This window comes from Bacidia gigantensis (genome assembly GCF_019456465.1).
Source record: "Bacidia gigantensis strain McMullin 20006 chromosome Unknown contig_132, whole genome shotgun sequence".
NCBI lineage: Eukaryota > Fungi > Ascomycota > Lecanoromycetes > Lecanorales > Ramalinaceae > Bacidia > Bacidia gigantensis.
Window position 1 is genome coordinate 1,122,768 of NW_025408592.1, and position 24,335 is coordinate 1,147,102.

At 48.5% G+C, this 24,335-nt stretch overlaps 11 protein-coding genes across 11 annotated transcripts; 4 read left to right on the forward strand and 7 right to left on the reverse strand.

Moving 5' to 3' along the window:
• Positions 1 to 23: 23 nt before the first annotated feature.
• KY384_001595 (uncharacterized protein) lies at positions 24 to 1,409 on the reverse strand (the record flags this gene model as incomplete). Its single annotated transcript, XM_044810125.1, has 1 exon — positions 24 to 1,409. One exon carries the CDS (start codon positions 1,407 to 1,409, stop codon positions 24 to 26), a length of 1,386 nt encoding a protein of 461 aa, XP_044673137.1.
• Positions 1,410 to 1,433: 24 nt separating this feature from the next.
• Positions 1,434 to 3,851, reverse strand: KY384_001596 (uncharacterized protein; the record flags this gene model as incomplete). The annotated part of the gene is made up of 3 exons (XM_044810126.1): positions 1,434 to 2,396; positions 2,464 to 2,517; positions 2,691 to 3,851. 3 exons carry the CDS (start codon positions 3,849 to 3,851, stop codon positions 1,434 to 1,436), a joined length of 2,178 nt encoding a protein of 725 aa, XP_044673138.1.
• Positions 3,852 to 4,503: 652 nt separating this feature from the next.
• KY384_001597 (uncharacterized protein) lies at positions 4,504 to 5,421 on the reverse strand (the record flags this gene model as incomplete). The annotated part of the gene is made up of 1 exon (XM_044810127.1): positions 4,504 to 5,421. One exon carries the CDS (start codon positions 5,419 to 5,421, stop codon positions 4,504 to 4,506), a length of 918 nt encoding a protein of 305 aa, XP_044673139.1.
• A 1,005-nt stretch (positions 5,422 to 6,426) lies between these two features.
• KY384_001598 (uncharacterized protein) lies at positions 6,427 to 8,815 on the forward strand (the record flags this gene model as incomplete). The annotated part of the gene is made up of 3 exons (XM_044810128.1): positions 6,427 to 6,547; positions 7,865 to 8,010; positions 8,060 to 8,815. The coding sequence occupies 3 exons, from the start codon at positions 6,427 to 6,429 to the stop codon at positions 8,813 to 8,815; spliced, it is 1,023 nt and encodes a 340-aa protein (XP_044673140.1).
• Positions 8,816 to 8,833: 18 nt separating this feature from the next.
• Positions 8,834 to 9,790, forward strand: KY384_001599 (uncharacterized protein; the record flags this gene model as incomplete). Its single annotated transcript, XM_044810129.1, has 1 exon — positions 8,834 to 9,790. One exon carries the CDS (start codon positions 8,834 to 8,836, stop codon positions 9,788 to 9,790), a length of 957 nt encoding a protein of 318 aa, XP_044673141.1.
• Positions 9,791 to 9,843: 53 nt separating this feature from the next.
• Positions 9,844 to 10,871, reverse strand: KY384_001600 (uncharacterized protein; the record flags this gene model as incomplete). Its single annotated transcript, XM_044810130.1, has 2 exons — positions 9,844 to 10,241; positions 10,277 to 10,871. The coding sequence occupies 2 exons, from the start codon at positions 10,869 to 10,871 to the stop codon at positions 9,844 to 9,846; spliced, it is 993 nt and encodes a 330-aa protein (XP_044673142.1).
• A 510-nt stretch (positions 10,872 to 11,381) lies between these two features.
• Positions 11,382 to 12,182, reverse strand: KY384_001601 (uncharacterized protein; the record flags this gene model as incomplete). The annotated part of the gene is made up of 1 exon (XM_044810131.1): positions 11,382 to 12,182. One exon carries the CDS (start codon positions 12,180 to 12,182, stop codon positions 11,382 to 11,384), a length of 801 nt encoding a protein of 266 aa, XP_044673143.1.
• A 671-nt stretch (positions 12,183 to 12,853) lies between these two features.
• KY384_001602 (uncharacterized protein) lies at positions 12,854 to 14,576 on the reverse strand (the record flags this gene model as incomplete). The annotated part of the gene is made up of 2 exons (XM_044810132.1): positions 12,854 to 14,041; positions 14,217 to 14,576. The coding sequence occupies 2 exons, from the start codon at positions 14,574 to 14,576 to the stop codon at positions 12,854 to 12,856; spliced, it is 1,548 nt and encodes a 515-aa protein (XP_044673144.1).
• A 2,675-nt stretch (positions 14,577 to 17,251) lies between these two features.
• On the forward strand, positions 17,252 to 18,361 carry KY384_001603 (uncharacterized protein; the record flags this gene model as incomplete). The annotated part of the gene is made up of 1 exon (XM_044810133.1): positions 17,252 to 18,361. One exon carries the CDS (start codon positions 17,252 to 17,254, stop codon positions 18,359 to 18,361), a length of 1,110 nt encoding a protein of 369 aa, XP_044673145.1.
• A 1,369-nt stretch (positions 18,362 to 19,730) lies between these two features.
• Positions 19,731 to 21,058, reverse strand: KY384_001604 (uncharacterized protein; the record flags this gene model as incomplete). The annotated part of the gene is made up of 4 exons (XM_044810134.1): positions 19,731 to 20,106; positions 20,160 to 20,669; positions 20,719 to 20,841; positions 21,021 to 21,058. The coding sequence occupies 4 exons, from the start codon at positions 21,056 to 21,058 to the stop codon at positions 19,731 to 19,733; spliced, it is 1,047 nt and encodes a 348-aa protein (XP_044673146.1).
• Positions 21,059 to 22,458: 1,400 nt separating this feature from the next.
• Positions 22,459 to 24,302, forward strand: KY384_001605 (uncharacterized protein; the record flags this gene model as incomplete). The annotated part of the gene is made up of 2 exons (XM_044810135.1): positions 22,459 to 22,762; positions 23,995 to 24,302. The coding sequence occupies 2 exons, from the start codon at positions 22,459 to 22,461 to the stop codon at positions 24,300 to 24,302; spliced, it is 612 nt and encodes a 203-aa protein (XP_044673147.1).
• Between the last annotated feature and the right edge of the window lie 33 nt (positions 24,303 to 24,335).

Here is a 24,335-nt window from a genome sequence, read left to right on the forward strand (position 1 = left end):
TCGGAGTCGCTTCAATATCCACCTCATTCTGCTGGAGGAGCGTGGCTCGTCAGCAGGTCAACAATCGCGTTTCGGCGTTCCTGAGCTTCGAGAAGCTGTCGGTTCCGAATTCTAGGAATCGGTTTTGGTTTCCACTGAGACTCAAAGGACGGATAAGCTTGTTCTGCAATTTCTAGAGCTGTCATCCCGTCATCATTTCGGATAGTGGTATCCACGCCTCTTAGAGACGTCAGGAGATACTGCAAAACCTCAAGATTGGCTGAAAGCACCGCAAGGTGCAATGCAGTGTTTCCACCGCGATCAACGGCTTCGGACTTAGCATGATCCGGGGGTGCAAAGGAACGCTGGTTGATATCCGGGACATCGACTGGAACGGTATCGCTAGTTTCTTCCCACTCCGCTGTCTCTGGATTGCCGAAATAGCTCACACAAAGGTCAAGCGTCGTCAGTGTTGCCAACTTGTCTTGACCATCCCCATAAGTCAAAGCGATCCTATGAAAGATTGTGTGATTCAAGTCGGGTTCGACAATGCAATTGACACGTTCATAATTAGGCCGAAGACGAAAGAGAAATTGAATGCAAGACACGGAACCTGGGGAATTCTCGACAACCATCCTGCTAAGAACGGTAGCTGGGTAGTCACTTCTGTCAAGCAGACCTCGCTGAGCCAACGCATTTACATTTGCTCCTCTTTCACGCAGAAAGTCTGCTAATACATAGTTGCGGTTGGTGACTGCCATGCAAAGCGCGGTGGTAAATCCAGGTGGGCCATCGTCGACATTCACTCCTCTCTCGATAAACTCTGCAATCAGTGTCAGGTTTTGATACCCACACTCTGCGCACGCTTGAAGAATCGTGACGGGATTCTCAGGGTTCATGACCATACGAGGGTCGGCTCCGTGATTCAAAAGTCTTTGAACATTGGTATGCTTGCCATATTGAATTGCAACAAACAACGGTCGAGAAACAAAATCTGTATCATACTGCGAATCTCCCGGTTCGATCAAGTAACCCAGCTCATTAATTTGGTCCATTGCCCCATGCTTTTGCAAGATTTCTAGAATATGATTTTGGCACAGTGATGCGTCCAATACCGCCGAGCAACATGCTGTTCCAGGAGGCCGTGAAAGATGATCTTTAGCCCCAGATTCCATGAGTATGTCTATGGTTTGCTCTGCTCTCGAATACCGACGCTGGCCATGCCGGACTATTTTCGCAAACGTAGAATCGTTCAGCGACCCTCCTTGTATCACGGCTCTTAAGACTGAGGCACCTGATGGCAGAATAAGGAACTCTTTACCGGTTTCCTGGCACTTGTCTATGAAAGTCTTGACAATTTCGGGGTAATGCAGCAGAGCTGCTAATGCCCACGGAGTGCTGTCCACATCTTCCGAACTTCGTGCACACATGTCAGCGCCTAAGTCGAGCAGAGCTCAAACGGCTCCCAGGCTATTTCGAGCAATAGCTCGATGTAAAGGTGTTCCCTCTACAAAATCTGTCTCGAGCCAAGGAATGCATTTCTGGCCATTATATTTTTCCGCGTGGGCGTTGATCTGTGCACCAGCAGAAACCAACAGCTGTGCAGCTTCTAACACGTCTTTATCTTCAAGCGAACACTGCCAATGTAGCGCGGTCTCGCCAGTATTGCTTGCAAGCAGTGCGCTAGCACCAGAGTTCAAGAGACCTTTCAGGGCCTCTAGATGACCTGAGCGAGCTGCAAAGAGTAAGGGGAACTCCAAGATTGCGTCAGTAGCATCAGAGTTTACGGGAAAATTGAGCACAAGAAAATCTATGCCTTGACGGCTACCGCAAGAGGCTGCTAGACGGAGAAGATGGCCAGAAATGTCGTACTGACTCGCAGACTCCTTTGCCATCTCCTGGCGGATATACTTATAACATTCCTGCGCATCGTCAATTGCAGGGTCGTCCGATTTGAAATCGTCGTTGGGAAACATTTCCTCTCCAGCTCCACAGTAAACGGTTTTGAGAGCACGAACTGCACGGACATGCTCATTCTCAACGTGATTGAGTCCAAGGTCTACTAGATCTTCTACTGCTGTCATACTCCCGACAGCTGCGGCATGCATCAGCCAACTCAAAACATTCGATCGCAAATTGTCAGGGACAGGCTGATCGAAAGCTTGATGAAATTGGAGCAACCATGCTCTATGCTCAAACGAGCCTAAGTTGGCGGCATAGCAGAGATGGCGTAGTCCTCTGCTCACATTGAGTTCAAAGCCAAAGTCTTCGCCAGCAAGATAAAGAGCTGCGAGAGCTGTGTTCACTTCTCTTGCCTGGTGAGGATCTGAATCGGCACAGGCGTAAGCCATCGATTCTAAAACCTGATTCGCCGTGTCACCTGCAATGGGTTCAGTGAAGACTTCAGACAGCAGTAGCTGACAAAATCTTGAATAGCGTTGTCCACGTTCAACGTTGCAACACCGACTTGTATATTAGACGTACTTTGGGCTTCAAGACGTCGGTCTGTCCATTGTATTCTAGGCCTGCAAAACTAGACTGGGTCTACCGTCAGCCAAGTTTTGTAACTTGCTTGATTCGAAGTACATACCGCCAATCTAGAGCCTTCCTATATGTCGGAACTTGTTTCGAATTCTTGGCTTCTGTTGGTCTCAAGCGAGTTCGATCTGCTCGAACTTCTGTTCATTATGAACGACCATTCAATTACAGACTTGAACCACTTCTTGCCGAGGGTCTAAATGCTGGCATAGAATATTGACCGCCCTGTGAAGGGACCGGTTGTCCATATCTGTTCTGATTGTCGCATCGAATAGAGCGGCAAAAATTGCTCGCTCATCATCGTCAAAATGCTGTTCCACACTCGCCTTGACTTTAGACAGGAACTCTCGATCACCTTTCTTCTGTACTTCTATGGCAGCATAATATCTTCTCGGAAGACTTGGCAAAGAAAAGAACGCAGTAAGCTTGAATGGATCTTTTCCATTAAGTGCAATGCGCCATATTAGGAGACCCAAAGAGTAGACGTCTGATTGACATCGTAAGGCATGAGGATGCTCTTCCTGCCACTCAGGAGCGTTCCACGGACGAGTCAAATTTGACGGAGGTCGAGTGCTATCACTGGGCAGCATCGCAGTCCCAAAATCAGACAGTTTTGCCGTAACACAGTCTCCAGCAGTAGCAGCAAAGACAAGCACGTTTTCGACCTTCAAGTCAGCATGTACGATGCTACTGTTGTGCAGGGCCAGAATTCCAGCTGCAACATCAGTGCACAGACCGAGCTTGACACTAAAACCTAGGTTAGGTTCATACTCGAAATAGTCCGCAAGAGTTCCGATTTCAGCATATTCTTGAACCAATACAGGCCACTTAGAAAAGGAGTCCGAAGGATCACCCTCCCAGCCAACCGCAAACAGCTTCACGATGTTCTTGTGGTCGCGAATTGGGCTATGTGTAAGGACTCGGAGCTCCCGTAAAATGATATCTAAACGTTGAAATTCATCTTGATCTTTGTGCCTTGCTGATGTACGCAAGGAGCTTTTGAAAATTACATTCTGGTGTTCCTCCATCGTGGTTCGCCTCACTGAAAATGTTGCGCCTCGTCCTACAAAATCAGTCTTGAGTGTGAACATATTGACATCGTGATCCCTAATATTCGCAAGAAAGTTCGAGAAATCAGGTTCGCCGGACTCAATAATACTGTCTCGTATACTAGAAGCTAAAGAGAGGAAGAGCGTAAAATGCTGAGAACGTCGTATAGTTGGGGAACTGCTCAAATTGAGAGAAATTGGAGGGACCGGGAAATGGATTCTGACGTGGATGTTTGATCGCTCTCGAGTCGGAGATGGGGCCGTAGCTCTTTGAACTTGCGACATAATTTAATCCGAGCTACATTGAACATCTAGAGAAATCGCCTTAGAGCATTCAATTTCCCTTGAAACGAATGGCTTCAAACGAATTGCTCGTCTTCCAAATCTCTGGTCATCTGACGTCTATCTTGCAGAGTCTTTGAACCCCCCCCAAAACCATCTGATTACCCAAAGAGAGTAGGCGTCGAATTCTTGATCATTGTCGTTCACGAAGTCTGGAACCTTGAAGAGACAGTGTTGGGTACAAATCGGCTCGCCAAACAAAGGGAATAGCTGAGTCACGGAACGAACTGATTTTGGCGACACTCCGATAAGTTTTCGAGCTTGCCAAAACCTGGTCTTGAAAGTCTCTCCATAGTGTTCATCTCATATTAGTGGTGAGTATGATGGTAAGATCGCCAGGCATTCGCCTTCTGCGATGGATGCCTGATCCTGTGTAGAGGTCCAGAAGGCTGAAGGAAGTGGCTATCCTGTTTTAGCACTAACAAAGTTGTTTACTAATGTCATTGTAGACCAATCAAAGGAATAGTCAAAATACAGAGGGTATATTCCCAACATCAAAGATGTGTGACTTGCCTGTCATTTGAAAATCATACAGGCACTTCCTTTGCTGGGATCCAAACGGTCGACACCCCCTTGATCTCATCTGATCACTCCGTTACTCATGTGTGACCTGCGTTCTATGAACAAAATAGAATGTAACTACGTAGCATATCACAAACGCCGTCGCTGACTTTGTGACTTGTCGCCTAAAGAAACCGCCAAAGACCCTAGAATACTTTCCGTATAAGCGTGGGTAGTATTCAAATAGTTTGACCGAGTATGTCTTTGAGGTTGTAGAAAACGCAAGAGATTCCGACATTTCACCGTCAAAGTCTACTTCTTGCTGCCTTTCATGAAGGAAGTCATAGACTGCACGGCTCCCGTGATCAGCAGCTAAGTGTAGTGGCGATTTCCTATTGCAGTCCAAAAGCATCAACATGCCCACACGACCTAGCATGTACAAGTGGCGTGCAGTCAGAATATCATCTCGTACTGCCGCATCATGCATTGCTGTTCTTCCTTTTGCATCAGCAACATCAAGCCGCCCGCCGCAACTAAGTATAAGATCGATCGTCTGGATTCTTCGGGTTGACACTGCATAGTGGATCAAGCCTCTTCCGCCCCGATCTCTTGTGTCTACCTCACAGCTTCTTTTTTCTTTCAGAAAGTATTGCAAAAGCTCCTGGTTTCCCCTTGCCGCTGCCAGATGAGCAATTGTTCTCCCACTTCCATCCCCTTCATATAGTCCTGGACAATCGAGGATCTGGAAAAGCTCGATCTGACTTTTGCTGCTCCATGCAAGATAGTGAATAATAGTCATACCTTCAATATCGGTAGTTGTGTAGCTGACATCTCGATGGTAATACTTTATGACATGTTCCACATTACATTGAAAAACGTGTGCAAAAGTGTTCTGCCGTCGACGTTGCGATTCTCGAGGTCCGCTCCACGTTGAATGAGTGATCTCACAATTTCGTACGGGCTGTTGAGGCTTATCGCGAAGTGCAAAGGAGTGCTGTAAAAATGAGATCATCTTGCATCTATATCTTGCGCAGTGTAGGGCATATACTCACTTTCCATCATCATCAACGGCATTAGAGTCCGCACCTTCTCTGAGAAGGAAGTCCACGAGCTCCACAAGATTACGGCGTACAGCAAGCTTTTCAGATTAGCTTCAAGCCTTTCATATGAGAGACATGCTCACATGTGAAAGGGAAGTACCGTCTATGCATGTGTCTCGAGGAGTGGCACTCCTGGAAATGATCATACCCTTGACGACCTCGGCATTAGAATCTCGAATGTTGACCATTACCTTCGCGTCTTTTGGCACAATTGTTGAAAAAGAGATCTGCCACTGTAGAGACGATATGAAAATCGAACAAGCCGTGGAAAGAGTGGAAAACAAGTCAAATCCAAGAACACCATAACGAAACCAGGGCATTCGGATACATCCGCTGAAACCAAGTCCAGAATGGCTTTCTTCAGTGTGCTCGTCTGGTACTTGTCGAGGTGACGTATCATCTCTTATAGGGCCACACCATAAGTTCAACGCCCCAATGTATAAGTCTAAATAATAGAGCTTCCGAGCTTTGATTGACATGGAAAATCGGTGGGGCGCGGACACGGAACCAGCTTTTACATTTTCAGACAAACTGGACCTCATGCTGTCCTGCTCTGAAGACAAGAGCTTTGGATCGATGAAGTTGGATTTACAAACAACATTCGCAATTGGTGCACAATGCCTTAGATGTTGTATACGAATCAGAGAGGATGGGTCAATGTTCCCACTTTCCAATTTGTCAAAGCTTTCGAGTCTGCAAGCCAAGCTGGCTTGACTTGTTCTTGGGTCGAAAAAGGATCCTTCGTTCAATGCAGTAGGCGCTTCAGACTTCAATTGAAAGACGCTTTAGATGGCTACTGAGGAGTCAACCCATGAAATGCTCAGATTTGGATTAACCGACATCTGAAGACATAAAAGATCGAGACAGAAACTCGGATTATAGAATCGGACTCGTAAGTGAAAGCTTTCCAGCCAACGATGCTTAGAGAAAGACCATCTGAGGCCGGACCAGGCCTGATGGACCTTCCCATCCCCGGCCATCCCACGGGTGTCACGAACTTTACTCTCGATGGCTCGAAGGTCTCTAAGACAGTCATCCGTACGTGGATAAAAGTCCGATATCAATCCCAGAATTGGTGGTAAGGTGGCTATCAATCCTTGTATATTCGTCAAGGCAGATTTCAAGGCTTGTAAAGCAAGAAGTAGATTCTCCATTTCTGTCGGAGCTGCATCAAAACTGCGGAAAGAATATGAAGAGCTTCGCACGTCTTGCCTGCAGCAGCAAGGAAAGCAACCAAGCCTGCCGACATCGAGAGGGGATCTGCCATACTTGCTGGCTTCGCTACAGTTGTCCGTGAGTATATCTTGTATGTTCGTAGGGATAGATATGAGTTTGGACGCCATCGTGGCTTGCTCAGATTCTCATGTGATTTGGGGCCTCGTGCGTGCAGCTACAGGTGAAGCACATAAGTGAGGCTAGGTCTTCGGAGCAGGCTGAGCCTAAACAACCCCTCCCTCACTGACTATCTCAGCTCGAAGCATAAGACGGCGGAAATTTTAATCCAGTCAACATCAATCGAACCACATTGCTTGTCTCAACACTGAAGATTTTGATGTCTTCGCGCGCAGACGCCCCACAGGGATCGTGGACATCGGAAGACTACAGCGCAGGTGAAAAGGTATACTACCGGCGCAGTGGTATATTTCAACATTCCCGAGGTGTCCACCGGATGCGCTAACGGGGCAGGATAGGCAAATGGCGGCGTGGTAAGGTCACCAAGAAAGGTGGTTCGAGCAGTGGCAGTCCTCGTTACGACGTGAGCAAGTATGAGGAATGCCATAGACTTTGCCGCTCTTAACACGTTTGACAGGTTGAGGATGCCGACAAGGGCGAAGTCTATCTGACACCTGACAAAGACATGAGAAGGAGAGCATAACAATCTCAATCTCACCGGCAGAGACTGAGACAGGATCTCTCGTAGTACTGCTACTCCCCGTGGGCCTATTGCACCGTGCTTGGGGCGGTTTACGTCGTGATATGGCCTGATTCAGAAAGAGTCCGGGCTATGCATCTTCGAGCACGCCTACGGCATGAAACAGAGAAGGAAAAGAACGGCATCGGTGAAGGATATATATCCGCCCCAAGTCTGCAACTTTTGGTCACCACAACCACAGTTCAAAACTGTCTCCGTAGCCGAGGAATCACAACCAAATCTGACATGGTTTCAACGATAGTCTGGAAGGCACCAGCAGTTTTCGCTGCTCTGGTTCTCATTGAAAGGGAGCACTTGATAATGTCGTTCATGGATAAGAAATTTATGATGAGCTTCTGCCTGCGAGGGAGGCAAATTTACCTGCTTTCGAAATAGCAGAAGACGCAAATCGGTTCTTGGAGACTCAGGACCTTTCCCCCCAGTCTTCAGCAAGGATAGGATCTTCAGCTTCTCGCCTAAAAGCATATTGCCTTTCGTATTTCGGCCGGAAGGTCCTTTGAATAGCGGTGCTTCCGGCCAGGTGTTCAAAGTCAAGGTCAGGAAAGGCCACGCCTCGGGGTATACGATTGTAAGCGAGTCCCTGTAGAATATAAAGATGATGTGCCTGATTACAATAGGACTTGTGGTGTGCTCTGAAAAGAATACCTAAATTTGACGACGACTCGTGGGATGGCCTTGAACGGGAAATTACGACTCTTCGTAGAAGGCAGCACCCTGGTATAATATCCCTACTTGGATGCTATCTGGTCGACGGCGACGAGTCTAGCTCCTATGTCCGGTCAGTAAACCTCCTATTTCCCTTGGTAGATTTGGCTTTAAAGCACTGGATGAGTCTTGATCAGTGTCCTGTCAATCTGAAAGCTCTAGACTTGCGAGCCTTCATGTATGACAAAATCTACTCTCTGGCAGAGACTCTCGCCTATATTCACAGAGATGTCGACAATGAGATCGCTTGCCATCATGACCTCAAGCCGGAAAACATTTTGGTGGATGGCAAGGAGTTTCTTATTTGCGACTTCGGACTATCTCGTCTAGGTGAAGTTGCCGATGGTTCTGGAACCCACGGAAAGCTGGGATTGGGCACTCCTACTTATCAACCTCCCGAATATTGGCGAAATGATGGTCAACGCAATCAAATTCAACACGGTCGAGCCTTCGATGTCTGGGCATTAGGGTGCGTCATTCTTGAGTTGCTGACCGTCCTTATACATGGCTGGGGTGGCGGCGGCCGCGTCCTCAGACACTTCGAAGACAGAAGGCGCCAGTCTAGACCCCGGATATTACTCAAAGATATTGAGGGTAAGCCCAAAGCTGATAAATCCTTTCATCACCACATGGATGCTGTCCAAGAATGGATATCAGAGCTGAGGTAGCATGATAGCAGTCCTCGGATGGATCACATATTGAGAATAGTTGGTGCTATGCTACGAGACGACCCAAAAGAGCGTCTTCTCTCGTGGGAGGTGCAGCTAGACCTTTTCGATATGCTTTATCCTGATATGCCGAATCAGGATCGTGAGGAACAAGGACTAAGCATCATTCAAAGCCCGCCACTCAACGAGCCATTGAGAAGTAGCCCACTGCATCGAGCCGCTTCTCGAGGAGACTCAATCCGCATTCGACTGCTCTTCGGTGCTGGTTGGTTGAGTTCTGTTAGAGACAATCGAGATCTCCATCCAGAGCAAATAGTGCCGTTGACACCCTATGAGAATTTGAAACGAGACCTGTCTCGCCGACGGATTCTAGAAACAGAAGTGGATATATTCCAAGACTCAAGCGTCAGCAACCTCTCAACGCCAGCGTTAATGCTAGGGCCATTTATCTCAAATCGTCGCAGGACAGATGATGCCACCGCCCTACCGCAGGCGATTAACACGTATCGAGCATGGTATCAAAAAATGCATCCAGAAGGCATGAACGCTCCACTTATAATATCGTCCGCCACCCGTACACGCTTACACATGGCGGCCATTCAAGCAGATGATCGGGCAATGAAGAGTCATCCAGAAATTTTTGAAGATCTTTACACAGCAGACGAGTATGGCAAGACGCCCTTGCATTATGCTGCCCGATCCGCGACGGGAGATATAGTGGACATGATGCTTCTTCAAGTAAGGCTTCCAGTGGATCTCTTAGAGGCGAAAGATCTTAATGGAGACACTCCTTTACACTGTGCTGCAAGTAGAGGGAACGAGCAGACCGTAAGGTCTCTTTTGCAGTTCAGACTTGGCGACGGAGCGCTTCGTATGGAGAATGATGCTGCGATGACACCATTTCAGGTGGCGGATCATGGGGGCCGTGAAACAGTCGCAAAATTGTTGAGGACTGCTGATGACGGCCCTTTATAGTCCCGGGAAGTTGAAGAAGGCTCAGCCATGGGTCAATCTGTCGATAGCTATTGCTAAACAACTATTTTTTGCAGAGGTCCAAGCACACGCCGTTCGAATGATTCCAGCAGCATAGATTCGTTCACGCCAACGTCGAAGTCACTTTTCAAGCACGCGTTGACCACATCTCTGTATATATCTCCCATTGTGAACGTAAGCACCGCTTGATACTGCTCGGCGGAATAGACATCGCGGTCCAAGAGGGTGTCCTGGACCTTTTCGACATCAGTTTCGAGGCATTCTTCTCCCTGAAGTTCCTGGTGCTTTCTGAGGATAGTCTCCATGGGACTCCACCAGGCTATTTCCACGAGGACAACACCCAAAGCGTAGTAGTCATGTAGACGGTTGAAATGTACAGTCGGGTTTCGAAGAGCATCAGGATGCCGGTAAAGATTCGCGTGCGTCGCCCTGACTCCCAGACAAATTAGTAAAGCTTTTTCTCGTGACAAAGTAATGTGGTAGGGGCGGTGAAAATAGGCTTTTCTGAATAAACGTCTGGCATGTCCTTTCGAGAATAGTCAAAACCTATCAGTTTCGGATCGCCCATGCTGCGTTTCTCATTCTTGTTGCGGTGGAAGAAGATCACATTGTCGCTACGTATACCCTTGTGCAACCAATTTTGTTTGTGAACTTCGAGGACTGCTGAAGCAAGGGCGCGGGCCAATTGAAAACGCATGTGTAGCCCAGGTCGATAGGTGCTGTAAAACTCGTCTAAAAAGAGGGGTTTCGTGAGTGGTTCCTCGATATTGGGAGGCAACCGAAAAACAAGATAGAATTGCTCCTGCGCCTGATCCTCATACCAGCCATCGCATTGCAGCAGCCTGGAGTCGGCAGTGTACATCTGCCCCAGCACCCTGACAAGCTCTTTCATAGCTTCGGCGGCTCGACGGCCTTTTTGCTCATCATCATCCTCCTTGTAGCATTTCGGGTCTAGGAGAACATAGTGATGATCCCTTTTCAGCTTCGCAAGGAGGCGATATTGAGCGTTACGTGAGCTTTGGTCCAGCTCTGCAATGTCGTTCTTGCGTAAGTCTATCATCATGGCTCGATTGTAATTGCATGCAGTCACATTCAGGCATAACAAACATGAAAAGACGGATCAGCACCACATTATGTCTCCAAGCTCAGAGGTAGTAAAGAAATGCATCAGTGCCAGCATGGGAGCTTTGTCGGGCATACTCCGGATCGCGCGGGACTTCCGGAGGTTGCGCGACCTTTGCTTTTTAAAGCTCATTTGGAAGTCTTCCATCACTGTCTCGATTGCAACTCGGCGGTGGTCTCGACACAGAATTCGTCATTGATATTTCTTGCGTGTCTCCAGCCATCACTAGCCCTGAAGTGGCATCAGAGACTGTTTGTCCGGCCAATTCATTTATCTAGAAAGTTGCACCTGTGAGAAAAAAATTGAGGAAGAGCCATTAAGAGCTCATCGTAACCAATGCGTCCGAATCATGTGCAATATCGAGTTCAGCAAAACAGCGGATATAAGTAGCACTTGATTCACTGACGCTCCCAGAGATACAAGTACTTGTCATCATTGAGGAGACTTTATCTACTTCTCCTTCTCTACCACTAACAGCCCATAGTTCGGTATATCTTTATAGCTCTCCAACTCCTTCAAGCTCGCCCCTCCCTCACCTCTTCCTTGCAGGTATCTCTCCGGCACGCTCGTAACACCCCACTCCACAACCTTCAATCCCGCCTCCATCGCGGCCTCCCTCTGCAAGCTTTCCCTCAGGTGATAGCAATCAAACGCAACGTCCCCCATGGGACTAGTTCCATGAACATGAAAATACACACCTCCCTCCACATCCTTCAGCACCCAATACCACAGCCCCCCTGACCCCTCAGGCGGCGGCCTCGCCTCATACTCCTTCTTAATTGACTCCGTCGGATCTTCCGCCGGCGGCACCGTGACACTGACAAGATGCCCCCCTGGCTTCAAATTCACCTCAATATTCCTGAACATATTCACTAAGCCCTTCTTATCCTCCGCATAATTGAGTAACCAGGCGCCAAATACGACATCGAACGGCCCGCCCTCAAATTCCTTTGGTTTCGAGCAATCCGCAAGGATGAAGTCAACTTTTCCCTTGCTCGATCCGTCGTTGGGGGCATTACGTTTGGCTTCTTCGATCATGCCGGAGGAGATGTCGACGCCTGTTACGGAGGTGGCGCCCCAATCGAGGAAGGAGTAGGTGTAGAAGGCGGAGCCGCAGGCGAGCTCGAGGACGCGAGCGCCTTTGATGTAGGGGCCGATGGTGTCGCGGACGTTTTCGTGCTCAATGAGGGCAATAGATTTGGTGCGGATGTAGTCGTAGGGGCCTTGGATGTCGTCGTACTGGGTTGACATGGCTGTGAGGGTTTTCTAGCTCTATGTTGAGAGTGGGGAGTGTTGATTTAGCTGAAGAGTTTTAGTATCATTTGAAGACTATACTCTATGGAGATTTTATCTTAATAGAAAAATTGGTGGTCAAAAGCTACAGAGAAATGGAATGTCAACAACAGTTGTGGGGTACCGCAATGGGTCTGTCATGGAATTGTCCGTTGTGGGTCATCAATAGCTCCATGTGCTAATTGCTAGGAAGCTTGACAACGTGGAGCCGAAAATCACGTGCACCAAGTTTTCCCGACCTTGACGGTGCATAGAGCCGGTTCAGGTCTAGAAAGTGGAAAACCTTCTTGAAAGCGCTGGCTAATTGTTCATGAAGCAGACCGGGGATGCCAAAGTGTAAGCAGATGGGGTAGAGTACAAGCTTATTCTTTCCATAAGACATCAGTAATCTGGGTATAAAGCATGCACATCCACGATTTCTGATCGAGAGTGTGGCTTGAAGCCTCGTACAACGTAACAATCTCGAAATCGTTCCCATATAAAATATGAATAAGCTGGTATCATCCAATTTGGCATACGCTATCAAAATGACTTTCCAAACGATACACTTTTCCATTCACACGACCAAGCCAAAGCAATAAGACCCCCCTCTTCTGCTCTTCCTCAGCTGTGAGTACAGTACTGCCTCGCTATCTTAAGGACTTTTTCAACTCCAGCCACCTCAATGGCAGGTATACAACACCTGCAAACGCTATGGCCAGCCACTCTCCAATATCGCCTCCATAGTTGCCGACTTTTAGCGCTACAGGCCCCTGATACCAGACTTGCTCCATACCGATGATCGCGCCTGCCCATCCAACAAGCCATGAAAACAGAGCGGCCGCACCAATCGGTAACCGTGCCTTATCCTCCCACGCTGTCCAGTCGAAACCCTTGCCCTTCAACTTGTGGAACACCAAATGCTCGATGATTATGATGGTGAGCCACGGGTTCACCCAGTACGCCATAATGGGAAGGAAATTCTGGAAGATTTTGAACAAATGATCGCGCCCTGCAACGGAGAGCGCAAGTTCGACAATCGTGATGACGACGCACCAAAACCAGCGCGGTATCGCCTTCGCATAGCGGCCGAGTGTCTGGATGGTGAGCGCTGCGGCGTACGAGCATGGCGCGTTATTAGTTACAGAGCCCAGGGCGAGGATGACAACGCAAAATGATCCGAAGCCGCCTAGGCCCTCATAGCATTTCAGTAGTAAAGCGCCCGAAGAGATACCGTAAGCGTCGCTCCAGCCAGGTGTGACGGCTACCCCGGTGGCAATACCAATGCCAATGACATTGAGCAGGGTCTGAGATATCCAGTTGCCAGACCAGGTCGCGAAGAATGTGAGTGGTTTGGAGGTATTGGTTGGATAATAGACGTAGAAGTCAGCGCTGACAGCACTGAAGCCAATGACACTGGAGAACATAAGAGCGAAGAAGGAGCATCGGTTTGCGGTCGCTGTACCGCTTGGTCCTGGGAAACGGCATTGCGATCGAAATTCTTTCCGCAAGAGCCGACCAGGACGAGGATGGCGAGGGCTTGAGGGATGAAGGCGTATCTGGATTTTATAAGCTCGAGGAAGTTCTTTCTTTATTAGACGATTATGGACGCACCTTTCGTATGCCTGGACAAGGCCAATGCCAAAGACGGCGATCAAACCAATCAGGAGAGCAGCAACAATACATCCAACAGCGACAGTCAAGCCTTCGCCGTTAACCGCCGATATCAGCTGCCCGGCGATGATGCATCCAATTGTACCCCATCCGACTTGCATAATGACGTTCAGGATCGCGGAAAGCTTTGCGGGCCAATAGCCCATGAAAAATCGGCTGACAATCTGCGCGACGAGTCAGCACACAGATTCAGGAGTAAGCGACCTCTGAATGCCAACATGCCATTGTTCGGTTTCCACTGGCTGGTCCCCAAGTAGACATATATGCCGGTCCACAGCAAGCAACAGCTTGCGCGAAGATCGCAAGGCAGATGCAATCTGTCCATCCCAGCATGAAAACCAAAGGCCCAAGCATAGCAGTGATGATGTTGTTCGCTACGAGGTTGATACTGAACCACAGCAGAAACATCTGGCCATATCCTTTTCTCCCGCCTCCATGTCTTTCTTCTGGTAAGACACGCGTGATACCGCGAGCTTCAAGCCCGGCGAGGCCTTCGATCCTGTCATTCCATTTGCCAAGTTTTCCCTTCAAGACTCTAGGTGTAGGAGGAACATCATGCTGAGTATCAATGGAGCTTGGAGAGGTATCGCTACCGCCAGAGGTGACGTGTACATCGGCAGACTTCAACTCTCCGCGCTTCTCCACATCGTTCTCCGGTATCTGTTGAGCCCCAGGGTGATTGAGAGGGTTCAGAACCATGATGATTAAGGTGCTTCGAGAATAACGAGGGATGAAAGGCGAGGTAAGAATTGACAGAAATCTGATCAGACATTTCAGCAGTCCAGCCCTCTTGGGTTTCTCACGCTAGACTCAACACCACTTCGAGCGCAGCGAGAATGCCAGCTGTAACGGCGTGCTAAAAGGTAAGCGGGGTGCCGGCTCCGACTTTAACGGACGACTCATTTGACTAATAATGGTAGTAGTCGAAACCGCAGCCCCGGATCTACGATTTGGGTCTCTGTAACGTGGTAGCGATACAAGGCTTTGTTTTGCAGATCACAACTTTGCCTTCCCCGTTTCAGCATCGCAAGAGAGATTGTCAACAGGATTTGGCGTAGAAGGCACAAGCCTACATCTTGTTGCAGCCTCCAAGGCGCCTCTATGTGCGTGGGATCGTTCGAACGATGATGCTCTAGTGCTGCATGGCTAGACCATCCATGCAGGACTGGTCCAGCAAGAGGCGACTACCTTAGTTTCGACTCTGGGCATGTTTGCCATGCATGTAGCCGACCCCCCTGGACTGGATGCAAGCGAGCACAAAAGTCGTATGGCGAAGGGTCATCCGAGCAAAAGGGAGCCCCCACAAGAAACGACATCGAGAGCGTGCTTTCCTCCGCTCTGTTGTGCCATCGTAGGAAGTAAGCCAAATTTGATAAAGCTAATAACATGTACTTAGGTAGTGGGTCTACTAGATGAGCGCCAAGAGCGGGCGACTGCATCCGGGCCTCGACCCATAGGATCCCCGTCGAGTTTGCTGGCGGGGCAGGATTTGACGCAGTATAGCAGGCTTCCTCCCGCCGAGGCTTCAATGCAAGTAGAAGGCAGCGCAGATTCCGCGGTGGAGGTCAATGTAAGCCAGCAAAATGAGGCGCGCTTGGCAATGTCAATGAGCGGTATGACTAGAGCAATAGAGGAATAGCTGATGCTGACTACTCAGTGATCCGCATAAGGGAACCCATGTCCTGCATATACACCTAGCTCTTACACCAACTGTAACAGCCAATTGTACATCATACCCACAACTCTATCCTCACTCCAATTCCTAACATTATGCTAACCACAAGCAGAAAGACGGGATAAGACAATTGTATGTAGCGAATACTCGTACATTATTCCAAACATATCAGTCGTGTGCTCAGTCGGCCGGGTTTGGATAGCTTCCCCTGTGAATATTGATTAGTGGTCGCGGAACAAGCAAAGTTCCTTTTCGTGGCAGTGGATCGCTTGGTGCGACCAAAGTAGAGAGATTAGGGATCAAATACACTAATATCAAGAGTCCTGAACAACGTCTGGTACGAAGTCTATCGAGAAACTATGTTAGTCATCTAGGTTTGCATCCGGTGGACTCTGGCCATCCACCGAACGCTCACTCAGTAAGTACTCAGTTCCGGGAGTTCACACCAGCGATGCTGAAAAAGTAGTATTGCTACCCGAGGCCATTATTATTGAGCCTAGAGCACTACTTGATTGGTATCATGAGTGGTGCTTATCTGTAATCTGCCGGCAATTGGCCGTTGACTTCTTGTGGCTGGGTATATCAGCAATGGTCAGGACGGCTAGTCAATCGATTAGTGTGGCGTTTCTGAACAATATAGGAGCAATATTTCCCCAAGCCCCAACCTTGACAGGCTAGGTGCTCAATCTGCTCAAGCCAGGAGCCATCCTCTGGTTACTCCTCAGGCCCGATGGCCTGGTCGCCTTGGTACAACCTCGGCGGGATTGGCCTTGACATGTCAACACGGTAATCTGCCCGTCTCTGCGCGGCCGTCTTGAGCTCAATTTGGATATCGATGGGGAGACGCCGCAAAGGAAATAAAATGGAAAGGAATTTTAAGCTTGTTCATCCTACGGAGGCTTATAGCCAGTAACATTATGAGATTTCTTTGAGATTGGGCAAACGCGAAAACCCTATAGGGCTAAGGCGATTTTACTCCAGTAAGAGCCAAATCGGCTCAAACTTTGCAACCGAAGTCTCCTTCTTCAGGTTCTTTGGCTTTGAAGATGTTCAAAGGTTCCTGAATCTAGACTCAAAGGAGGCTTAGAATCACGGACCGAAATGGACGGAAGGTTGACAGCCTCTGGCCCTGTTGCCGTCCGCTGTTGAGGTGATCCGATCTTGCTCCAGTTCAACAGCGAGCCCAATCACGTTATGCAAATAGTGAAAGGGGTCCTTGTCACAGGCGGTCTCTGCCCTCTCATATCATTCACTGATCCACTCGGCGGAATTTGATCGCGGTTGTCCTAACATCGCCCATTCGAACATCCGGTTTTAATGTTGTCGTGAGAACGTCTATCGCAAGTGTGTTTCGTTGAGCAGCACATGGTTGCATCGCTCCTTCAGACCACAATACTCTTCCCTCCTTCAACATGATTCCGGGTGCAAATTCTGTGATCATTGAGCTATGGACCCTCCTAGTGGTCGTGCTCCTGGTTTATTTTGCCAGAATGTACGTTTTGCAGCCTCCCTCGGGTTTGAATGAGGGGAGAACATCGACTGACAGTATTCCCTCGCTGCAACAGAGCTTCGCGACGGATCTTGCTCGGCTCGTTCGTGAAATTCCAGTTTGACGACTATCTTATGACATTATGTGTTGTGCGTCTCCCCAAATTATGACGCTCTACCAGTCATTGCAGTCACGCCCAGCTCATTACCTATGGCTACCTTGTCTCCTATACATGCTGACAAGCAGCAGGCTATGTATATCATTGTCATATTCTCCATCTGGGTTCAATGTCTCTGGGGCAACAACTATGTCACACCGGACGATGTGGTTGACTGGACGCCGAACGACTTCCACTGGGCAATTGAAGGTGCCAAATGGGGCGTTGCGATGGAAGTTTGCAAAGTGTCCACGGTCTGGGGCTGCAAAGCTTGCCTCCTAATACTCTATGCGGCAATGACCAAAGGTCTGCCCAAGTATCGAAAAGCTGTCTGGGCTGTCGCAATATACGTTGCTGTCGGGTATGTTATCGTCATGTTCTGCTATTTTCTGGCCTGGTGCAAGCCATTCAGCGCTTACTACGACACGATTCCTCTTCCTCCGGACCAATCAGAATGTATGACCTACAGACACCACATGATCCTTGACGCATGTTTCAACATTACCTCAGATGCGATCATGCTATGTCTACCCATCCCATTGGTGATCAAAGCAAAGGTGCCGTTGAAGAGGAAGCTTGTCCTCGTGAGCGTCTTCGGTCTGGGTGCCCTTGTGATTCTCTGCGCGATCCTTAACCGCGTTACAAATTTCACAGCGCCATATGGCTCTTTGGTCTATCTGAACTGGTATGCGGGTGAAACGGCTACGGCGGTGATCGTTGCCAACGTTCCCCATCTCTGGGCACTTATCTCCCGCGTCTTCAGACTTGGCACCTTCAAAGATACCTCTGCCCAAAAGGGATCCAATCAATACCCTCTACGTTCTCACCGTAGCAATGCGCATATTGTCAGCGCCCGACGGACTAAATTCGATGTCGATGGCTATATCCCAACTGGCAGTGAAGAGCGAATCGCAACCACTGGGGTAAAAGATCCTGAATGGGGGTATACCAAGAAAATGGAGTCTGACTCCAGCAATGAAGATCTGGAATACGGGTCCGGGTATACGACTACTCATGTCAAGGGTGGAGGCAAGGATGGCAACACAGGCGTCTCTGTCAGGGAGCAAGAGCTAGGCGGGTGGGAAAACGACCATCCTGAATCCAACAGGTCAGGTGCGATCGTCAAGACCGTCCAGATGAACCAGTACACAAGCAATCAATGAACGAAGCAACCGTGCTTTGCGTCAACAGCGTCAACCACGTCAACAATGACAGCTATCAAAAGTTGTCTGAGGTGCCTACTGTAAGTACAGGAGGAGGAGAGGGAATTCGTCTACCTCAGGTGTTTATGAAGGTGTATGTGGAGTTGTTCTTAATAATAGATTTCTCGAGGCGGCGCAGGCGGCATCATATCATTCCAAAAAAGGCTTGTATATTCGACATCCGCGTAGTGTGCTAATGATGTATGACAGCGCGTGTTCAAGCGAGTAAATCGAAAAAACTCAGTCTATCCGATATAAGTTGGCTATCAATCCATCAATGGAAAAGATCATTGCCCTAGATCTTTCCACCTTTCATACGACACGTCTTTCATTGCATATTGCCCGAGAGACTCCCATAGGTCAATTGACAAAGGCTGGTGTGGTGTCGTTTTTGCCTTGCCAACCTTTTCGGAATTCCTTCCCTAGATGCGAAGGGAGATTCTCGACCCATCTTGCTGCCACTTTCTGACATGCTGATCGTTTCCCATCCCTGCACTTAAAGCTCGGACCAGCCCATGCACGTACGCACGGGTGATGGTTCTCCCAAGATTTTTCTTACAAGAAGGGGGCGAGGCACTTCGTATTCGGACACCTGGATGCTCCCCATACATACCAAATTGCTGGTTTCTTTCATGTTCCTGCAGTTGACAAAGAAAGACCGTGATTTGGTGGAAAGAATTTGCGTGAGCGTCTACGAGGATTGGGATAGGAAAAAGGGGATGGGTCAAAGGGCAGGCTAGGTCGTGTCTAAGCAATGGAGATAGTCTGTCACTGAAAGCTTACGAGCATCGGGAGTGGGACTTTAGGGGGAGGGTTGGGCAAGATGAGGTGGTGTTGAGGAGTTTAGATTGTGCGGATGTGAGGTGTAGATCTTGGTGAACAAAACAGGAAAGATGTTTCCAACTCTGTTGTACCTACTGTAGGACACTCGCGAGTTGATGTTGTGTTGTGGTGTCTTTGTGCTGTTCCTACGGATGAGTTGAGGATCTAAACGGGGTGCATACCATCCCTCTTTTCGTATCATTAAGACTCTATATTGAATCTGTGCAGAGGGAGCGTACAGTCGTTTGCCGAAAGGTAAAGAATTTGATGTTTTGATAGCAGAACAAGGCGGAGACATAACTAGGCATTGAATCAATCATGGGAAAAGGTAGCGACGGTCAAATTGGGTCTGCGTTTCTCTCCGTCTAAAGTCAAGAAGCGAAGAGTAATGTAGGTTCAAGGCAAGTGGTTTCGATATTGTGAACTCGGTTTAATTGACGTTTCAGATATCCAGAAATTATGCAGAACTAATCACGTTCAAGCATCTGTTCAACCAAATTGGAAAAAATCAGGCTCGCCCATTCTCATAGTGACTTTGACTCCTTGTTGCTTGGGAGAGGTTTACCGAATAGTCACGAGGTTCTCCGAAAATGAAATTATATCTTTCAGTGTACTCCCGTGTGTGTGTGCTGAGAATTTCTGGGAGACTTTTCCCGTGGCAAAGCCTATCTGCTGATTGAGTCTCCACATCATTTGTGGATTCACTTGGCCTTTGGCAGGAGCAACGATACAAGTTTGCGCCATCTCTGGGGATGAGTGGCTTATGCTCATGAGACGTTTGCCTTGTTCGTTGAATTGAAGGATAAGTATCTTGTTCTGATTTAGATTCGCCGTATTCTGGCGGAGATTCTCGCTCGTTAGGTTTTCTTGCGGTGATGAAATATCTATGCCAACATTGATTAGAAGCGCTTTGAAGCTGCTCATCCCTGCAACTCACATTTCATTCCACGCATGAAACCGGTTGTTTGTCAGCTCTTCATAGATCCCTGGTAAGTACGCAGTCCAGTGTCTGTGATCATAGTGTTGTCCATTGCGGAAAGCACGATGACTTATGGCCTCAAGATGCGACTCATCAGCTGTCACTTCTTGGTACTTGTCGGCTACCCGTACCTGAATGACATCTCTAGGATTACTCAACCACCAGATGCACTCTGCGTTCGAGCAGTGATATGATCCCGGTAGGGGGCTTGAAATCTTCTTGCATGCGTCACACGGCTCGCTGTTACGGCCAATTGGGAGCCTGTCAGTATAGACCTCGATGTCCACGAAGCCAATATTTTCCAGCAATGTCTTGAATTCGTTGACATTGAAATCAAGGAAATGGTGGGACTGCTTTAGATGTGCGAACCATGTCATCACCATTCCGAACTCTGGCAATGTACCGTCTGTGCGGGGTTTTAAAGAGACCTCAGTCACTTCGAGATGGCCAGAGCCAGGAACGAGTCTTCTAGACCAGGTCAGCATCAAGATTAAGGAGTGAATGTGTGGCTATATACTTGTATATCTGCTTGAGCATGTATTCGAGGTTTTTCACTTTCTCCAAACAGAAGGCCGCATGGATAAGGTCAAAGGGTTGTCGTTCGTCCCAGAAAACAGGAGCTTCGAGGGTTGCAAGCAATCTACATTCGATATTTGGTTGTCGAAGCCTGAACATCAGACATTTCTCAATGCAGGAAATGGGGAAGCCACCTACATGTCCGACTTTGGGAGATCAAGATCTATGCCAAATATCTGATCACTCTATCAGCAAGAAATTCTTGCGTGGATGTCATCGAAGGACGAGCGATGGGTTGCGTACCTTTGCATCTCTATGTCGCCTACGACGATAGTGAACATTGCTATAGGTTTATATGATGATAGAAATTACCCATTCATCTCATACATCCAATCCCCTTCGAAATAGCCAATATCCAGGATGTACGGAATCTCCTTAGTATCGTTGAGTTTACAACGATATAGCGTTGCCTCACCCCATGGATCCACGTCTCCCCGAAAGTGGAGTTCTTTCGGGCTGCGTATTAGATTGGCAATGTACCAAAGGCCACTCATGCGCATCAATTCTCGCTCATGCTGGAAATTTGTGTAAGCAAACACAAAGAGACGCTGTGGTGTTGTTTGTACAATTTCATGGAACTTCATCTCGGGACGTTGCGTTATGCCGACAATGATATCGCGTCAAAAGACGAGATCTTTGTGGTCGCTGACTAGGACTAGACGAGTAGCTCACATCTATCAAGAAGTACGAATTTGTAAGAGGGTGGAAGGATAGCAAGGAGCGAGCGAATTGGTGGCAGAGTAAAGAAATAGACCGTAATGTGAAAGGTTGGAAATATGGAGAGTTCTCAATACCAAATTGTGAATAATTATCTCAGGGGGCCACTTTGTGAAACTGTGGTACAACAAGGTACGAGCCATTGGACTTCTCAACAAGCATTTCTCATGTGAAGCGAAAGTAGAGACGGGTAGCAGCAACATGAGGCTCGAGTAGGTTTACGCTCTCGTTAGACCTACGCTTAGGCATTGTGCTCTCGCCATCGAAAGACGCAAGTATCGGCCAGAAAAGCTGCGGAACATGGACGACAATCGAATTGAGAAATCATTCTGCATAATTCTCATTGCGTCTTTGTGACTTCAGCAAGGAAAGCAGACTTGCGAGAGGAAAACCCGTGCAGCAAGCATGTGCAGTACAACAGACAGAGCTCGTCTACGCCAAATGTTCCGCACACAAGATGTGACAAAAAGCTGATCCGGACTGTGGGTTTGGCCTACGGTTCTAGCATGTTGATGTCAACGCTGTCAGGGTCGAATGGTAGAAAGACGGAATTGGGGCGCTGAGGTGCTCACCTCATACTCTACACCTGTGGACACAGCCGTATTCCTGCAGATGGTCTACATGAAGGCTGTGTTAGCTGCATGATTGCAACGCTCTAGTGTGGAGGTCCAGGCCTGCTTGTCCGGCCGCTATTCTTGCTTACAGCTGCCATCGGGGGAAAAATCGCCAACCGACACCTTCTCAGGCTTGTGCCAGTAGATCAAGACGCAGGTCAGTCCAATTGCATTGCGACAGTGATTCCGATCAGTCTGCACCTTGGAGCATCGTTGAAAAGCTATGATTTAGGCTATTATGTATAGCGCGCACTAGCGCTTGGCCCTAAAGGGTAATCTCCCAACCACTTCACTAGACTTCACTACTAGACTACACTAAGCGTTCAAAGAACCGGTTTCTCTCTTCAGCTATGCGAGACGCTCTTCTGCTGCAGCAATCCCAGCTCAATCCTGCAGAGACAACTTATATCTATAAAGTGATTCCATCGGTGCAGGAGCGCGCACTTGCCGCCATCTGCTCGGACGACTCGTTATATTTTGTGAACTCAGAGACCTTCGACGAAGAAAAGTCAATTTCTCAAGTACATGCGGGCGTTACATGCTTAAGCCCCGTTCCAGGAGAATCTAGTCAAATCTGTACCGCGGGGAGGGATGGCTTCGTCCGACTGTGGGACTGTCGTACTCCAAAGTTGAAAGTAGCCGAGTTGAAGGATTGTGGGCTCCCTGCTTTCTCTGGCAAAACCGACTTGTACATGTCTGATAGGATGTATGCCAGCACAGGTCACGCCTCTGCTTTCGTTGAGTGTTGGACATAACCATTCGGTGGCCGCCGGAACGGAATTGCAACACTCGCAGGCAAGGGTTATTCTTTGGTACACTTATTTCGGCGAAGTTGCACGTGTGACCCATATTTACATGCTTCAGGGATCTAAGAAATCCGTCAACGACTTTGTTGCAATATGTTGAGAGCCACAACGACGACGTAACAGATGTAAGTACTTGCATCAGATCGGGAAGAAAGATAGGTATCAACTGTACATTGAGCAACGGCTGGGGAGACCGCGTGTTCCTGACTATTCAAGCTAGATGAGGGAATCCTTCGCGCCGTCGAGCTGTCTGCATGTCCGTTTTTAGATCGAAACTCTGTACTGACTCCACGTGCGTAGCTTCAATTTTGTCCAACCAAGTCTTCCCATCTCCTCTCAGGCAGCACCGATGGCCTGGTCAATGTCTTTGACTGCACATTGAATGACGAAGATGATGCTCTACTCGAAGTGTTCAATCATGAGAGCTCAATTCACCATGCAGGCTATCTCGACTCCACTGTGATGTATGGCTTAAGCCACGACGAAACATTCTCGGTCTATCACATGGATTCCCCCGGAAACGACACCAGCGTGACCGATGATCGGCCCGCGACCGTCTTCGGAGACGTCAGGCCAACCCTTAAATGCGAGTATGTGGTAGATGTTGCCAAGGCAGCAAGCAGACAGTATGTCGCAGCCGGGTCTCATAGGTATGACCGACGTCCTTGTCAGGCGCCCTGCCATTTCATCTCGCATAAAACATTTCTCCCCTTTGTCGTTGCGTGCATCACGCCTGGTCTTCGACATGCACGCCTCAAAGTCACGAATCTCATGAAAGGTGGCTTGCCTCAATTCGTGACTCTGCGGTCCTTTGGCTGCTCCAGTGTGGTCGATGTCATTATGATCACCGAGCTACCTTCTTCTTCAAATGCCTCCTAATGACTCTCGTGTCACAATTTCCACTGACTTGGATCTCATCACTACCAAACATCCCCCAACCCCATAACCCTGCATCAGCCCCAGTTTTTCTAGCAAAGGGGAAGCCTCTCTAAAACTGACACATCACATCTCCCAGCACCTCTAGCCTCACACTCACACCTCTGGTCCATTCCACCTCACGAATCTACACTTTTGATACAGCAAATACCATCTCCCTCCCCAATGCACACGGCGAAGAAATCGTCCGTACTCTGTGTTTCGCTCCTTCGCAGGATGGCGAGACGCAGAAGATCTACACTGGAGGTGAGGACGGTATGATAAAGGCGTGGCGGGCCCCTTCATTGCCTTCGCTCAGTGACGCCGAGGAGAATGACATCGAAATGACAATGGCAGAGGGGAAAGGTGAGGGAGATGGTCAGGAGGAGCGCCAGAGACAAGGCAAAGGGAGCAATAAGAGCTCTCGAGAAGGCGAGAAGACAAAGAGAAAGGGACGGTTTGAGCCTTATTAGAGGATAATCGTGATATACAAGTTTGCAGCAGAC